This window comes from Staurois parvus, unplaced genomic scaffold, assembly GCF_062004578.1.
Source record: "Staurois parvus isolate SC_StPar_1 unplaced genomic scaffold, SC_StPar_1.0 ptg000334l, whole genome shotgun sequence".
Classification (NCBI taxonomy): Eukaryota; Metazoa; Chordata; class Amphibia; order Anura; family Ranidae; genus Staurois; species Staurois parvus.
This window is the reverse complement of record NW_028318130.1, coordinates 6,327,086-6,346,014: the sequence shown is the minus strand read 5'-3', so window position 1 is coordinate 6,346,014 and position 18,929 is coordinate 6,327,086. Positions and strand designations below refer to the sequence as shown.

The window sequence follows — 18,929 nt, the reverse complement described above, 5'->3', positions numbered from 1 at the left end:
AATGTTTTAAATATTAATTATCAAATGTTAACACATATATGTGAATGTATTTATTTATTTAGATTGACACTTACATTGTCTTGTCCTATGGATCTGAAAAATTTCCCTATGGATGTGCAGACTTGTATTATGCAGTTGGAGAGCTGTAAGTAAAAATACTTGTAATTGTATGTCACTCACTGTGCTTCTTGTATAAGAATTAAGATTTCATAATTCGTAATGTAATTTGTTTTTAAATATGATTTAGTTTTTGAGTTTTAGACATTTTAATCAAACATTGATTAATTAAAATTGTACATGTGATTTTTGCAAAAATGTTAGAAAACAGAATGCTTTTAATTTACAGGACACTCCAAGGCCGTCCCTTGTTTTCTTTAATTTTAATATTACCAATCTAACATTTTATCTGCACCATAAATCCTTCCGCATTCTTTGGGGGGGGGGGGGTATGAGGACGTACCTGGTCTTGGGTGAACTCCTATTTTATATCTCTCAGCCAACCCAGATGGTCCCCTACCTCATCAATGGTTTCCATATTTTTGGATCACTATCTAATCCTAAAAGCAGTTATGATAAATCTCTTGCCCTTAATGTCACACTCTCCCTTCCTTTTATTCAATCAACTTAAAAACTCCTTCACATTATGTTGAGAACCCAAAATTAATCATACTTTTAGGCATCCACATCCCAGCCAAACCTAGCGATGTATTTGAAATCAACTTTTCCCCACTGCTTCAAGATATAAAGCACACTCTTGACAAATAGGATTTACTGACTTTATCCTGGTTTGGGTGAGCTATAAATAAAATTTAAATCCTTTCCAGACTGTTATATGCTCTACAATCATTCCCTTCTTACTGTACTTTAGATGGGAGGAGGGATTGACCTACCCAACTTTACACTAAAAAAGTATGTCTGTCTGCTAACCAGAATTGTTGACTGACACTTTCACTCCTTTTCCCAAGACTGGGTTACTTGTAAAGCAAATATTATAAATAACCCATGCAATATAGTCCCATGGATCCATACATCCTACATACCAAAGTTAATCTATGACTTCAGACTCACATCAGACACACTACTAACTCTGGACCACATTGGAGAGTAACTACAGATGACCACTTCTCTAGGCACCATGACTCCTCTTACCAACAGTACATACTGTATTTCCCCCCAGGTATTACAATGCCCCTCTTACAAACTGGTAGGAACATACACACACCCATGAGAAAAAATCTTCCTTAACAGAGGAAATTTAAGAAACAGAACAGAAGAAGAACACCTAGGACTTACTTCCTCCTTGCTGTTCTGGTCCTACTTCCAAATTCATGACTATATCATGAGCTACAAATTTAAACATAGTTTCTTAGGATCACTACAACCCCTTGCATTTCTCTGCACTTCAGATAAACCTGTGAGGCATACTATTTCAAACCTATAAAACTCTCTCACCAGAAATGACATGGCACCTCCTCAGAACTTTAATCTTCAGTGGATTTAGACATCACCCTGAAGGATACACAATGGGAAACACTATACACTCTCACACTCAGTTCCTTTACCTCAAGCATCCAAGAATGCTTATAAATTGCTTTCAAGGTTATATAAAACCACTCACAAATTAAAATAAATGTTCCCTGACACATCTGATCAATGCTGGAGGGACTGTGGTGACACAGATATTATTTTTCCACCTTTGTTGGGAATGTTTACTTATTGGACCCTACTGACAGGTCCATGCTCTTTTATTCCCCAAGCCTGTCTTCTACATGACACTACTTTTCTGATAAATGCATAAAAGAGGTCTCTAACAATTTATCTTCTAAGTGCTGTCAAGATTCTTATTCCATGACAATGGAAACTGATTTTACTACCTACCGTTATTGAATGGTGAGGTAGAGTGAACAGCCAAGATAGAAGAGGCCTGTGTAATAGGACATGACTCATTAGAAAAGTACTGAAACGCATAGATGGGTTGCTGTTTGAATTCCTTTCTAATAGTACCTGAAACTGGGTAATGGCTTACACACTTGATAATGGATCTCTACTTCCTGTTAGGGCTCTTTGTGAATGTGGGGATGAAAATCGTTATTAACCACAGTTCTCCCCTGAAGCTCAGTGTGATCTTAAGCATTTTGGAGATTCTCTCCAATACTCAGCTGGTATACCTTCTTTACAAAACCTACTGAAAATCAACTTACCTCCCCACTGACTCATGTCATATTGTGTTAACATGTACCATATGCTAGCACATTATGACAGATTTACATAAAAAAAAGATCCCTCCAGTGGCATGCTGTCACCACTGATGAGGATTCCATCTTCACTCGGTCTTCCTTCTGGGTTAACAGGATCTAGCCATTTAAATGGCCCAGCTGTGATGGTGTCACTCCCCCACATCCATGCTGGAGTCATGGCTGTGTCACAGCTCTCTCAAAGGATAGCATGCAGTCCATTAAGAGAGCAGTGTGTGTGCATCAGTGATGTAAATGGCTACTTCACATTGTAATATCTCCTAAATGGTGTTCATTTAGGAGCTATTCCCTGTACCTACAGGTAAGCCTTATTATAGGCTTTCCTGTAGGTACAAGAGAAAAAGCAGAGTTTACTACCATTTTAATATATGGCTTTGTTTTTTTTATCTCTTTCAGTTTTCTAAAATTACATTTCATATAAACATAGGCTCATTCTACCTCTATATCCTTTTCTGTTTAGAAACAGACCTTCTCTGGACTTTTTCACTGCATTATAATGTCTGTATGTACTTGGGATGTGTAGCTCGAAGTTGATTCTGCCAAATACTATATAAAATAAGGGTTCACATATACTTTAAATAAAGTTATATTACAAACTGCACATATGTAATTATAATCTAGCTTTTTTGTTATTACTGTTTTTATTATTATCATATTTAGTAGATGAGGATGAACGCCCCTCAAAGCAATCCCCAGGAGTCAGAGAGGAACAGGTTGTAGTGAGATGGCCTCAGCCGTCTCTCTGACCACACCCTCTGATGCATTTTGTTCCGCCCATAGAAGCATCTTTGACCAAGCCCACTATGGGAGGGGCAAAACACATAAGGCGTGGCCAGAGTGACAGCTGAGGCCATCTCGCTACATCCTGTTCCTCTCTGACTCCTGGAGATTGGTTTGAGCGGCGTTCATGCTCATCTACATTGTCAAGATTCTGGAGTTACTTGGGACGCTGCTACCATTTCCTTTCTCTGCCAGCAGGGCGATCTTTGCTGTCAGCCATTGAGCCGCACCAGAAGCATATCTCCGATTATCGTATTTAGTGCTACTAATATTTCTTTTGGAATTGAATACATAAAACTATAATAGTATTCTAAATTTAAATAGTAATTTATTATTTTATGATAAAATATGTTGTAAAAACACGTGTTAATGTGGTTCAGCCATTGTAACAAGAAATATTTGTTACATCTTTTAAACACTAGTCCAGTTTGTCTTTAGAGAGAAAAAATCCTTTCTGACACTTAATTTGATAAATCCCTGGATCATCATGCTGTCATAGTTTAATTAGTTATGGAGGTTACATTAATACATTAACTTCATTCTGTCTTTTAATAACAATAATAATAAAAAAGGCTAATTTAATTCATAATCCAATCTAGTGAAAAGAGTAAATTAGTTGGCTAACTTCAGAAACTGAGGGACAGTCACAAAAAGTGCATATTAAACACAAACTCTATACACAATCTTAATTAGCCTGCAGAATTTTTGGAAGCACATGACCAGTCGATTAAAATGAATGCAACTTACTTTATCTATATGCCTTCTGTTCAGAAATGTATTTACAGCTTTTCTAAATGCTTTTACTACTCTGTATCACTTCTTTGTTGAAATTCAATAAAATTTTAGTGAATAAAAAAAAAAACATAAAGTGAATGCAGCTTCACCTCATTTACTAAACTCAGTAACATTCACTGACTTAAGTGAACAGTCTCTACCCCTTTAGTAAATCAACCATATTGGTTTTCCAAAAGACTTGTTCACATTGTTGAGCTGCTTAAGAAAGGAGTTGAATGGAGCATTTGATGTTTTGCATTTCAAGTAACCAAGCATACTGAATGGAATCCTTCAACATCATAGCCAAACCCATGTTGCAGCACATGGAAACATGCAATAGAGCAACAGTATCAGCTTAGTGTGAACTAGCCCTTGCATGCAGTAAGGAGCTGACATTGTTAACCTATGTAAGGATCACAGTCTTGTCACTATGGACATCAGCTCTGTGTTATAACAAAAGACAGAGAACATGAAGCAATTTTGCATAGGTAATGATACAGTAAGTAAATGATAAAGTGTACATAAAAAGTCAACTAAACACATCTTAATGTGGCTCGACTCTCACCCATAAATTTAAAACCTCACAGCAGCCAAAAATATTGCTTTTACTTTGGACAGAGGTGAGAATGTTAGAGTTTTGTTAGTTTTTATTGCTGTATGTGTCTCTATTGGATTGATTTCCCTGTATAAGACTCCCCAGCGAGAACATAGAAAAAACATATTTTATTACAGTTAAATTCTGATAATTTGTTTTTGTTATTGCTGTCTGAACCTTCCTGTTCTAGTGACACCCACAACCCCTACCCCACATTTACTGTATGAAACAGGAAATAAAAGGGTCACAGACAGAAGTAAACAAATTTTAAACCTAGAGCAAAGCTTTTAAATAACATTTCAAAAATAGATTGACATACCTTTTAAATATAACATAAAATATAATTAATGCAATTTAATAAAGTTGTAAAAAAGCAAGTTTTGACAGAGAAACCTGTATAATTAACTGTGTTTCTTAAATGATCACATTCACTTTGGTGGAACAGATTTTGACATAGCAGTTGTTTCTTGTCAGATTAATGTCTTTGATTTTGGGATGTTTCTTCTGGCAACAGTTGACATGCTTCAAATGATAATCAGTATTACCCACAGCTGTTTTCAATTGAATACACACCATACTATTGAATATCAAAGTAATTTTTATGAAGTCATGTACATAATTCTGAGGCATTGTCCAAGGAACCTGAAAATCTGTCACAGATAACACTCTACTATCATTATTAATAAGACTAAGCTTGTTTTCTATTTGAATGCATTTGTGAAGTAGATCTGCCATAAAGCTATGGATTTACTTTCAATGTAGATAGTATCATTTATTATTATTGGTTAATGTATCTTTGTAGAAACCATTTTATTACATGCTTATCTCTAAGAGATGACTATCTGTCTTTCAGTTGGATACACAATGAATGATTTAATTTTTGAGTGGCAAGAAAATGCACCTGTGCAGATTGCTGACGGGCTTACTCTTCCACAGTTTGTTCTAAAAGAAGAGAAAGATTTACGTTACTGTACTAAGCATTATAATACAGGTATGCAAATCAAGTCAATCTTTACTTCATTTCTTTTTATAGGTTATCAGGTACAGATGTTCCTTGACATAAGGATATGCTACATTCACTAACATGTTACATGAACAGATACTTATACAACCTGGGTTACAGAGTGGCTTGCTGAACAGATTTTACTGCCCAGAGCAGTATTTTAAACTAGTCATTCTTTTCAAAAAAAATGTGTATATGCTGTTGCCTCATGTGCCCATAATGCAAAGCAAACAGCCCATGCATAAACGCAAAATATTTATTATGCACATGCAATGCTTGTGGAGACACAGACAATAGTGACTGGGTACATATTGTATTTTCCTAGAAAAGGGCTTTCCAAGCAGTCCATACTCAAAAGTCTTACATTTCACCAAAATGGTAGCATACCTTAAATTAAAATGGGATTTTCATTATTGTTTTTTAGGCTGTATTTAATTGGTCAGTTATGTTGCATTCACTTTTCTTGAGGAACCATACAGTATAACATTTATACTAACTTCTGCAAAAAAAAACAAAACTAAAAAGAGAACAAATTACAAGGTTCACAGGGGTATTATAAATAGCATAACAATAGCTATAGCAACCCACATATCTATAGCTATAGCAGTCACATAACACAATTATCATGTGGTCCTTAAATACTTTTTTGTGGCCCTTGGCAGTATTAAATGGGACAATAGTCTAATTGATCTTAGGGTGTACTGTATGTCCAGCCAAACATTTTTTTTTTGTTTTGGATGGAATGGGGAAAAAGTAGGGCCCCTGTCAAGTTTTTACTGCTATCTGGGGCTCTGTTAGAAAGAGTTACTCCAATTACTGCCTTGCTATCAAAGTTTAACGACATCTTAAGTTAAAGGAACTCTTCAACATCAGCACAGACAGAAATAAAACTGTGGGTTTTTTTTACCAGAGTTATATTCACCAGGTGACCTACCTAGTAGTGCATTTCCTGTCTCAGGGTGGCTCCTCTATGTATGGAAGAGCAATGGAGACAACCGTGGATAGCTGCATTGTCTGGAGATTGGAAGTGTCAGTTGGACTAGTAGATGCAGATGGACTTTACACAAGTGACTAACACATTATAGCAATTTTTTTTTCTTTTGGATAAAGGTTTTAACTAAATGGCTAAAAGCTGACCATGATAAACTGACTCAATCTGTGTTAAATGGTTTGTCTTGTGGTGGTTTATGTAATAATTTATTCTAAATACGTAGGGTGGTGTCCTCTCCCTTAAACAAAATATCGCAGTGCCTCCAGCCGTTAAAATACGGCAAATATTTAATGAACCAATAATTTGGACACCTTAATGATTTGATCACCACTTAATAATATACCTTGAGTCCTTTTAGCTAGTATGATTTCGTACCATATACACAAAAATTGCCTTTTTGATAAATAAATAAATGTATTTATTTATGTACAAAATTTATATATATATTAATACAAACGCAACATACTGGTGATAAATGTATACTTGTACATACAATCAAAAATATGACAGGCTAATTTCTATATTATCCAACAATATATGATTATAGATAATAGTAAATAGAGGTAAAATCAAATTTAGGTATAAGTTGTAAGCTTATAGTGCTTCAGAAATTATTTCAAAAGTCTCGTGGCCATAGAGAAAAAAGAAAAGTATCTCTGATAAATTGCACTACAACAAAACTACCAATCAGTTAAATATGCAATATATACTCTCAATACCAAATCAAATATTTTTTTTAGTGAGAATTATGTATATAATCTTAATATTCCTAAACACACAATACAAATGCTATAAGTCTTTGGAAAATTGGAAATATCAAATAAAATACAATATCCTAGCAGTCTCACCACTCCTAGAACTTTGATTTTGAGGATTCCCCAGTGGGATGCAGTTGGGCCTTCAAATGTCCTCAAGACAAAATGGCAGCTGGACTCCTTCAGCAAAATGGCTGCAGGTAGCAAGTGAGGGATAATGCAGTAGGTGTTAGCAATAGGATAGATGATATATATTGGAAGTTATAGCAGCCTTGATTGTAGTGTTGTAGAAGAAGTGTAGAAGTTCAGAGGTTCAGAAGTTTAGCAGAAGTTTTGAAGTTTAGAAGATCTTTTAAGTTTTTCAGATTTTTAAGTTTGTTTCAGGTTGTAGATTTTCAGCTTTTCAGATTTTCAGATTGCCTAAGTGTGAGGTGTATGGCCTTTTTATACCATACAATCCTTTGTTTCAAGAGAACCTCCCAACAGGCTTGTTGATTGGCCGGTCGAGAAGTGTGCGTACTTAGAGATATTTCTCACCTGTCCACTGGGGACAGTCAAGCATCCAAAGAAATTTGTGTTTTAATGATGACTCATGCTTTGATTGAAACCAAAATGTCTTTAGGTATTAAATATATATGTCTTATTCAAGTATAGTTGATTTCACTACTAATTCTTTGATAAGGACCCTAGAAAGATATACATACATTCGGTTTCTTATTTCCCTGATATTTAACTGTTTTGAGCTAGCTGATTTCTTTTGGAAATGTACAATTGACACCAATTCACAAATCATCTTATTTCACACTTAATTGAGTGGTATGCAATACCCAACTTTGTTGAATATATTATTTATTGATATAAACCACATTTTTCTTTGTATCTTAACTGACCCAGATTTTACCTTGGGCTGAATATACAGTTCATGGAAATGTGACGGAGAACCTTATCCATTGTTGAGTAATTAAGGTAAATAGACTGGCCTGGAGTTAAAACCTTAGTTCAATAGCATATTGTCACATTTCAAGGAGACGGTTTGTTCATCACACTTTCCACGGTTTTGTGTGAGCTTTCAGACAATCAGGTTTGGTTCCCCTATTGTCACTTCCAGACCTTGTATATGTTCACCTGTAGAAGTCCAAATAGTGGTGTTTGACTCTATAATTAAGTTTCCTGCAGATGAAGTCTCCTAGCTTCCTATAGACAATGGTACTTGTTTAGAAGACATACATCTGCAAAGTCTTAGACTAACCAAAATCAGATCCCACCATTGTCCTTTTGGTTTAGGTGTGTTGGCTCACCTGTAGAAATTCAAATAGTAGTGTTTGTCTCATTGTCTTTTAAACAAGTTTCTTCCACTCACTGTTTTTTGTAACTTCCTAGAAGGTCATTTGAATTTCAACCAAGAATGTTAACCCATAACAGTCAGCCAGGGATTCACAATTTTGGAATAAAATCATTTCTTAATAAATAGTCCCCCAAAAGTCACTATAGTCTCAACCCTCTAATTGCCACTTTTGCTAGACAGCTCTTGTCTGTCTGTTAACCTCTTGCCGTCCGCCTGCTGTTTATAAACGGCAGGGCGGTGGCAGTCCAGGGTCGGGTTGCCGTCCATAAACGGCACCCGCCTTTTCTAGCTGTGCGCGCTCCCTGGGAGCGCGCACCACCGCGATCCGGTGCCCGCTGTGTCCTCCGGACACAGTGAAACACCGATCGTCGGACGGGACCTCTGTACGAGGTCCCGATCATGTGATCACTGATTGGCGAATCAGTGATCACATGCAAAGTAGTAAGCAAGATGTCACTTGTGACATCATTGCTTACTATGTGTGAAATCTGTGAATGATCACAGAGGTCACATGGTACAAGGCTATTCACAACAGCCTTGTACCATGTGACAAGCTGTGACTACTCACAGCTCACTCAGTAATTCTCAATGACTGCAAGAATGCAGACAGAGAGAAAGAGAAATGATTGCTTTTACATCCTATATGGGTGTAAAAGCAATCAGTGTAAAAAAAAAAAAAAAAAATCTTCATCACCCTCCACAAGTAGTACAGTGTCACCATTGTGACAGTGTACTGCTAGGGTGACAGTATGTAAAAAAAAAATAAAAATAAAAAATAATAATATAAAAAAAATAAAATAAAATGTAAAAAAAAATGTTTAAAAATTATAATTTTTGGTTATAAACTAATTTGGAGTTTTTTTTTTTACTAAAAAAATAACGGAATAAATTTTGGCTAAGATTTATGATGAAATATTATTTATTTGCTAAATTTTATTTAAAAAAACACTTTTTTTCAAAATTTTTGAACTTTTTCATTTACATAGTAAAAAAAATAAAAATCCCAGCGGTGAATAAATACCACCAAAATAAAGCTTTATCTGTCTCAAAAAAATAGTAAAAAATTCATATGGGTACAGTATTGCATGACCGCGCAATTGTCATTCAAAGTGTGATAGCGCTGAAAGCTAAAAATTGCCCTGGACAGGAAGGGGTAAAAGTGTCCGGACAGGAAGTGGTTAACGGATGTTGAAAAAAACAGACTTACTGGAAGGATCACTAGGTGAAAATAAAGGAAAATGGCCAAAAAGGAGAACAAATTACCATATTTAGGAATTTGTAAGCTGCAATATCACATTTTGTTCTTGGGTTAAGATACGCTTTACTAATCACCTTTGCTAAATGTGCAAAAAGTGCATGTTCAAATGAACTGCAGCTCAGATGGGCCGGGACGAGAGAGAGAGAGAGATACAGCAAGAGGAGTCCAAATCACATTGTCATAATTGACACACGCTAGGAGGCTAATGTTATGACTTGGTAAAGTCAACCACAGTGATGAGCTCTATGGAGAAAATATTTCTAATGGATATTCTTTTACCATTACCGATATTTTAAATGTATATTCTATTCTTTTTTTTTAATGGGTATTCTAAATGTAATTTTTTCCTTTTTCATCTTTCTAATTCTTATCTTCACCAAGGAAAGTTTACATGCATTGAAGTTCGATTCCATCTAGAGAGGCAGATGGGGTATTACCTGATTCAGATGTACATTCCCAGTCTTTTGATTGTTATTTTATCATGGGTATCCTTTTGGATCAATATGGATGCTGCTCCAGCTAGAGTTGCCCTTGGTATAACAACGGTGCTTACTATGACAACACAGAGCTCTGGATCCCGAACCTCCCTTCCAAAGGTAAAAAAGTCAGTCTAATGTATACATCTACACCACATCTTAAACAACAGTAAAATATGTCAGAATGACATATTCCATCTTGGTTATTTCTGTCTACAGGTGGACTCGTCCATATATGTCTAATGAGGTACAAAACAAATGATATAAGAAGTATAAGGGAGTCATATGGCTGATTTTCTGAAAGAGAAAGAGTTTTTATTTAATTTCAATCAATCGTGTTGAAGGCAAATGTTTTATTTTTAGGTTTAATCTGTAAATGATCATGTCTAGAGATGAGCGAATCGAACCAGGTGAAGTGGAATTCGTTTCGAATATCGGGAAAAATTCGATTCGCATCGAATCCGAATTTTAGCCAACTTCGGGTGCACGAATCGAATTTTTCCCGATCAGCCGGCAAAAGAGTCACTGCAGAGAGCTCCGCTATTTCTGACAGTTCTGACAGTTCATTTACAGCGGTTGAAACATTGTATCTATTTGTTTCCATTTAGGATACAGATGTTTTTATTCAGAAATAAATAGATACAATGTTTCAACCGCTGTAAATGTGAAGGAACTGTCAGAGAACTGTCAGAAATAGCGGAGCTCTCTGCAGATACACTTTTTGCTGTACTGGAATACTTCTTCTTTTCATTCTTCTTCTTTTTTTCATTCTTCTTCTTCTTCTTCTTTTCATTCTTCTTTTCATTCTTCTTCTTCTTCTTTTCATTCTTCTTCTTCTTCTTTTCATTCATCTTTTCATTCTTCTTCTTCTTCTTTTCATTCTTCTTCTTCTTCTTTTCATTCTTCTTTTCATTCTTCTTCTTCTTTTCATTCTTCTTCTTCTTCTTTTCATTCTTCTTCTTCTTCTTTTCATTCTTCTTCTTCTTCTTCTTTTCATTCTTCTTTTCATTCTTCTTTTCATTCTTCTTCTTCTTTTCATTCTACTTTTCATTCTTCTTCTTCTTCTTTTCATTCTTCTTCTTCTTTTCATTCTTCTTCTTCTTCTTTTCATTCTTCTTTTCATTCTTCTTCTTTTCATTCTTCTTTTCATTCTTCTTCTTTTCATTCTTCTTCTTCTTCTTTTCATTCTTCTTTTCATTCTTCTTCTTTTCATTCTTCTTCTTCTTCTTCTTTTCATTCTTCTTTTCATTCTCTTCTTCTTCTTTTCATTCTTCTTCTTCTTCTGCTTTTCATTCTTCTTCTTCTGCTTTTCATTCTTCTTCTTCTTCTTTTCATTCTTCTTCTTCTTTTCATTCTTCTTTTCATTCTTCTTCTTCTTCTTTTCATTCTTCTTCTTCTTCTTTGTTTCATTCTTCTTCTTCTTCTTCTTCTTCTTTTCATTCTTCTTCTTCTTCTTTTCATTCTTCTTTTCATTCTTCTTCTTTTCATGCTTCTTCTTTTCATTCTTCTTCTTCTTCTTCTTTTCATTCTTCTTTTCATTCTTCTTCTTCTTCTTTTCATTCTTCTTCTTCTTTTCTTCTTCTTCTTCTTCTTCTTCTGGCAACTCCACCACGCAGCTCATTTTTGTTCCAGTATTACTGTATTTTGCTCCTTCAAAATCCTGAAACTTTCTTTTGGCAGGTGTACAGACTCAGGTACTCAGTGCAGGAATGGTGGGAATCCCTCACAATGGACACAGCAGGTGTACATACAGACCCAGGAATTCAGCACAGGGATGGTGGGAACCCCTCATAATGGGCACAGCAGGTGTGCATACCCAGAACCTCAGCACAGGGATGGTGGGAACCCCTAGTAATGGGCGCAGCAGGTGTGCAGACCTGGGACCTCAGCACAGGGATGGTAGAAACCCCTCATAATGGGAACAGCAGGTGTACAGACCCAGGAATTTAGCACAGGGATGGTGGGAACTCCTCCTAATGGGCAGAGCAGGTGTACAGACCCAGGAACTCAGCACAGGGATGGTGGGAACTTCTCATAATGGGCGCAGCAGGTGTGCAGACCTGGAACCTCAGCACAGGGATGGTGGGAACCCCTCATAATGGGCACAGCAGGTGTGCATACCCAGAACCTCAGCACAGGGATGGTGGGAACCCCTCGTAATGGGCGCAGCAGGTGTTAGGGGGTTTAACTCTCCAGCATCCATTAGAGACTGATATAGTAATATAGTTCATTCTTCTTTTCATTCTTCTTTTCATTCTTCTTTTCATTCTTCTTCTTCTTTTCATTCTTCTTCTTCTTTTCATTCTTCTTTTCATTCTTCTTCTTCTTTTCATTCTTCTTTTCATTCTTCTTCTTCTTCTTTTCATTCTTCTTCTTCTTTTCATTCTTCTTTTCATTCTTCTTCTTCTTCTTTTCATTCTTCTTCTTCTTCTTTTCATTCTTCTCATTCTTCTTCTCATTCTTCTTTTCATTCTTCTTCTTCTTTTCATTCTTCTTTTCATTCTTCTCATTCTCCTTTTCATTCTTCTTTTCATTCTTCTTCTTTTCATTCTTCTTCTTCTTTTCATTCTTCTTTTCATTCTTCTCATTCTTCTTTTCATTCTTCTCATTCTTCTTTTCATTCTTCTTTTCATTCTTCTTCTTCTTCTTTTCATTCTTCTTCTTCTTCTTTTCATTCTTCTTTTCATTCTTCTTCTTTTCATTTTTCTTCTTCTTCTTTTCATTCTTCTTCTTCTTCTTTTCATTCTTCTTTTCATTCTTCTTCTTCTTCTTTTCATTCTTCTTCTTCTTCTTATCCTTCGTCGTGCCCCGTGACTGCCCAAATGAGTGAAGTGTGCGGTGATTCTAAGATCGACGGCACTCATCTGCATGTCATACTGACTGACAGTATTATTTCTCTTCCCCAGCAGACTCCAAGGGCATTTAAATTAAAGGTACAGTGTTCTGCACTAATATAAAGGCTCTCTGAAGCCTAGAAACCCTTTAAATAAGTTAAATTCGCGGCGAATAAATTCGCATCGAATCGAATTTCTCCCGCAAATTCGGCGAATCAGCCGAATCGAATTTTTGAATAATTCGCTCATCTCTAATCATGTCATTAAAAGAAAACTTCACTTCACATTGTAAAGAAATCATCAGTAGAAATACAAAAATCTTCAAAAGCATCAGCTTCCTTTCTAAGATGCTGATAGTGATTCCAAATCCTAAAAAAAATGGAAGTGAAAAATGGAACAATTATATTGGCTGGTCTAAGGTTTAAATTCATAATGTATTATTGCTATGATGTTGTATCACAGAAAAACAGATCAAATTTTCATTTTCTATTTCTTTACCATAATCCTTGTTGCTCAAGATGTTGCAAGCACTGTTTCTAGTAACTGACAGAATAAAAAAAGTCACTTATGGCAATGCCCTTAGCAAACTCTTCCCAGTAATATTAGTGTGGACATGCTTAGAGATCTATGTATAAGTTAGTCAGGTTTGAATTGTATGTGTAGACTTGATATCAAACATATTTTATTGTTTTTTTTGTTCAAGTGGTTGTTAAGCCTCCCCTTTTTTTAATTAAAATAACAATCATATCATACTTAACTGTTCTGTGAAATGGTTTTGCCCACCATAGGAAGCCTCTTCCTTTGGTGTGCACTCATGTTGGCTCGCTCCCAAGTTGTGCTGCTTGCATCTATTCAGATAGCCTGGCTCGGCCCAGCCAATGATGCAAATACTTACTTTATGTACTTCATTAAGTAATTAATTTAAGTACTGTAAGTAGCAGCATTTGTCTTGATATATGTCCCTGTACAGCAGAGTTCAGAGAGGGGTAGGGAGAAGCAGTACAAGGAGTGAATCAATGTGCTGCTTCTCTTTGAATTATCTATACACAGGGTGGGGGTAGAGAGGATATATGTAAGTTAAACTGTAACAGAACAGATCAAGTCCCATCTTCAGCTAGACAGGGTTGTACTTTGGGACAAAGCCATGTAAAGTGAAGGACTGCAAGGACAGAAATACAAATCCTTTTGCAGGTAAAATGGCTTCCATCTGTGTATTTCATCTGTGTATTTAGCTGTTTTCCTGAGGTTCAGCTTTAAAGGATAATTCATATTGGTCATAAACATTCTAGATCTAACAGTTTTCCCTTGCCCCCCTCTCATATTCAGTATAGCTTTTTTAATATATCTGAGACTGGCAGGTGACCCAGTGGGAAGCTGCAGCCTTCATCAAACCTGGGGAAGAGAAGGTTCAAAAAAGCCATGCTGTACTTTCCATAAGCCCTAATGGAAGGAGTCTTTCCCTGCAGACATATGGATAGGTGGCCTTTCTATGAAGGTTTATTAAGAAAAGCTGATCATGGCAGTTTGGAGAAGAGTGGATGCACAGAGGTTACCCTAGCTCCTGTGCCCAAATTAAGATACTGTATGTACAAATTGATATATTTGTGGGGAGGACAAGGAGGGGGGCTGTTAGACTTAGGTTCCTTTAATCCTTTAAAAGATAGTAGGATATTCTGCTTACCTTAATTTTTTATGTGCCAGTCTTTTAAATAAATTCATAGGCTGTAAAATCTATTTTAAAGCATGTTTTAGATAATATAAATATTGTTGTGTACATAATAGATGGAGAGGTATCTCCTAGACTGAATTGTGTAGTTCTGCAGGTATTGTTTTTGCACTGTAAATTGTGTATGTGTATACAGTGTTAAAATTAAATTCCAGCTATCCAATCTTTTATTTTATTTGTATTATGTGTGATTTTATCATTTAAATTTGGTGTAGAAGAGGTTTTTGCAGAGTCTTTTGGTTTGTTGTAAATGTATTTCTTAGAGGTTTTCTTGATAAGGATTTTTTTCAGAAATTGGCAAACAGATAGCAAAAACTAAAAACAGCAGCAGCAGCACTCCCTTAAGCATTAATTTAGCTGGTCACACAAACCCGAATCCCCCCAGCCCAGTCTGATGGAGAGTTGAGGTATGCAATGGTGTTGAGTCAGGAGGAGTTGAAGCCTTCTATTCAAGTCTATGATGCCGCTGCGCAAACGCCCTGCCGGCGTTTGTTGTGCAGTTACGACGTGGTTGCGGGGAGGTTGCAGAGCAGTAACACCATTCAAACTTCATTATAGGCGTTTGTGGGGCATTTTTAATGCTTGGCAAATGCCTAGCAACCGCCGCTAAACCGCACATGCGGCATTTGCGGAGCGTTAAAAACGCTCTGCAAACGCTGGACCAATGCTTGTCAAACGCTATAGGGGCGTTTGGCAAGAGTTGGAAAAAGTCAAGTGTGAACGAGCCCTAAGGGATTATATAAAAAGGTGGGTACAATATAATTTTCAATGAATCAAATCTTTCATTTAAACTACCTCTATGTAACCCCATACCAATTTTACACACGTTCAGTTTACATTTCTTGTATGGAGCATCTATATATGTTTAGAGTGCCTGGTTTTGCAGTAAATTAGATTTGGTGATGTCACCACTGTGCTGTTCACTGTTATCTCTTCTGGAGAGAAAGTTGTACACATGCATCTGCAGTGTCATGATCTCTGTTTCTGCTTCACTTATTTTGTGGTTCTGTGCTGCCTCCACCTCTCCTGCTGATCATTGATCATTACCCTATATACAGTTGTGGCCAAAATTATTCAACCCCCAATGCTGTAAAGGGGTTTAGGGACTATAGTGTACATTTGGAATTGTATTCAGAATCAAATCCTACAAGGACGTTGTAACTACCCAAATGCAACTAAAATGACATCAATTGTTTATGTAATACAGTAGTAAATGGTTCTTATGTGGTTTCTTCATTGCCACAATTATTCAACCCCTTAAAGACTACCACTCTGAAGAACAGAGGTTCATACAGGTGCTTTCCATCAGGTATTGAAAACACCTGTGGATGTCACCGAGCAGCAATCAAGCATAATAAGCACCAATTAGGCAGCTTTAAAATGACTGTGATACTCAGCTCCTTCTAGACATTTACTGGTGTGGTTACAAACATGGTGAAGGCAAGAGAATGGTCCAGGAAGACAAGAGAAGAGGTGATTTCTCTTCACAGGAAGGGCAATGGCTATAAGAAGATTGCAAAGATGTTAAACATACCAAGAGACACCTTAGGAAGCATCATTCGCAAATTCAAGGCAAAGGGCACTGTTGAAACGCTACCTGGTCGTGGCAGAAAGAAGATGCTGACTTCGACTGCTGTGCGCTACCTGAAGCGTAGAGTGGAGAGAAGTCCCCGTGTGACTGCTGAGGAACTGAGAAAAGATTTGTCAGATGTGGGTACAGAAGTTTCAGCCCAGACAATAAGACGCACACTGCGTAATGAAGGCCTCCGTGCCAGAACTCCCAGGCGTACCCCCTTGCTGTCTCCAAAGAATAAGAAGAGTCGACTGCAGTATGCCAAAAGCCATGTGGACAAACCACAAAAGTTGTGGGATAGTGTTCTGTGGACTGATGAAACAAAATTAGAACTGTTTGGGCCCATGGATCAACGCTATGTTTGGAGGAGGAAGAACAAGGCCTATGATGAAAAGAACACCTTGCCTACTGTGAAGCATGGTGGAGGGTCAATCATGCTTTGGGGCTGTTTTGCTTCTGCAGGTACAGGGAAGCTTCAGCGTGTGCAAGGTACCATGAATTCTCTTCAGTACCAGGAGATATTGGATGGAAACGTGATGCAGTCCGTCACACACCTGAGGCTTGGGAGACGTTGGACCTTTCAACAGGACAATGATCCCAAGCATACCTCCAAGTCCACTAGAGCATGGTTGCAGAGGAAAGGCTGGAACATTTTGGAGTGGCCATCGCAGTCACCAGACTTAAATCCGATTGAGAACCTCTGGTGGGACTTAAAGAAAGCAGTTGCAGTGCGCAAGCCTAAGAATGTGACTGAACTGGAGGCCTTTGCCCATGAAGAATGGGCGAAGATACCCGTAGATCGCTGCAAGACACTTGTGTCAAGCTATGCTTCACGTTTAAAAGCTGTTATAACTGTAAAAGGATGCTGTACTAAGTACTAAGATTGAATGTCACTTGGGGGTTGAATAAAACTGATAATGCTGTGAGCACAGAAAAGACATTTGTGGTTATTTCATTATAACTGTTATGTTATATTTGTCTGACCTACAAGTGCCTCTTTAATGTAAATGTAAGCAAGATGACTGAATGATCAAAAGCAATGTCAAACTGGCCAAAACACTCAATTTCAGTGGGGGTTGAATAATTTTGGCCACAACTGTATCCTCAGATCAGCATTCATCAGGGCGGCAGCTGTGACATGTATAAGGAAAGCCTCTATACCAAGTCAGTAATGGAGAGAAGATCTGATGCAAGGAAGCATGACCAGACCTTTGCTTGCCTTTTTTTGGGCATCAATTCCAAAGTCCTCTTTAAAAAGATTACAGGACTTTCATAATAATATCTAAATATTATAAAGTATGGTAGTATGATTGGCAACAGAAAACAACACCTAAAAAAAATATGAACATGTTCCCTAATTTTTCACAGACGTCAATGTTTTTTGTTGTCACTGCATGTTTTATTGCTGTTTGCTACATAAATAACTTGGTAAATTATTTACTAACAATACAAGCATATTTAATGTGTGCAGACAGAAGGCAGCCACATCATGCAGACTGTTGCAGCAACGCTGTTAGATACACTTTTTCGAACAAGAAAAAGCATGTAAAGCTTAATTAAATCAAATTTGTCAAATCAATATGAAGTATGGATAGACATACAGGCAGTAACAACTGTGATGAAATTTTACACTGTATTTGGTCTTTGAACTATCAAAATTGATCATAAGAGGATATCATAAGTTATCAAATGAGGCTGGAAGAGTAATGCTTTTGTCAGCAATTGCCTCATGCTTTTAGACATCTTGCAATGCATGCAAGCAGATTTTTCTTTGCTAAACAAATGGTTTCCTGGCCAAACAAAATATAATCTGATTATATCACCTCCTTTAGATTTAGCATAGTTTGATGACCTAATTAAACAATGCTTTTAATTTATATTCAGTCAGGCAGACCTCTGAAGTTATTGATAAATGTAAAACAGATTGTAAGATCAAATATGATCGGATTTTAAAGTGGAACTCAGGGGCGAACTGACCATTCGAGCACTCGGGCACTGCCCGAGGGCCCAGGGTCAGTAGGGGGCCCCATGAAATGCCCCTGGTACCTTTTTTATAGGCTTTTTTGAGTGTGGGCAAGGACACAGGGGCCCCATGATCCCCTACTGCCCGGGGGCCCCATAAGTTGTCAGTCCGCCCCTGGTGGAATTACACTGTATCTGAGCACCACAAACCAAAAGCGCTATTTAATTTATTTTTGATATTCAAAGAAAACTCATCCATCCGCTCATGTCTTCATGCTTTATTTTGCTAAGAAATCACTTAGAAAAGCACCCCTTAGAATTTTTGGATGTGGATCTTTAGTAAGGGTAAATGATTCATGTAGCAATTACTTCCTGGAATTCATCTGCCCTCAGGAATACAGGCAGGGGGTGTGCTTAGCTGAAAAACCTCTCCTCCTCTCCTGAAGACTCCTGGGATGTATGATATAATTTGCCTAGCCCAAGAAGTAACTAAAGAAATGTAGAAAACAGTTTAAAACAAGTAAATATGATATGAAGTAAATATGATATACTCTCCTATCTATTTACTAATGCTAGCAGCATAATGATTCAATCAGTTAAAG

The 18,929-nt window shown here is 36.9% G+C and overlaps 1 protein-coding gene across 1 annotated transcript in view; it reads left to right on the top strand.

Annotated features, from left to right (window-relative positions):
• Positions 1-18,929, top strand: part of GLRA3 (glycine receptor alpha 3) — a 301,687-nt gene that overhangs the window by 228,296 nt on the left and 54,462 nt on the right. Inside the window, exons 5-7 of the mRNA XM_089684044.1 lie at positions 63-145; positions 5,258-5,395; positions 10,138-10,352. Coding sequence (XP_089540170.1) covers positions 63-145; positions 5,258-5,395; positions 10,138-10,352 — 436 coding nt within the window. The remainder of the gene's footprint in view (positions 1-62; positions 146-5,257; positions 5,396-10,137; positions 10,353-18,929) is intronic.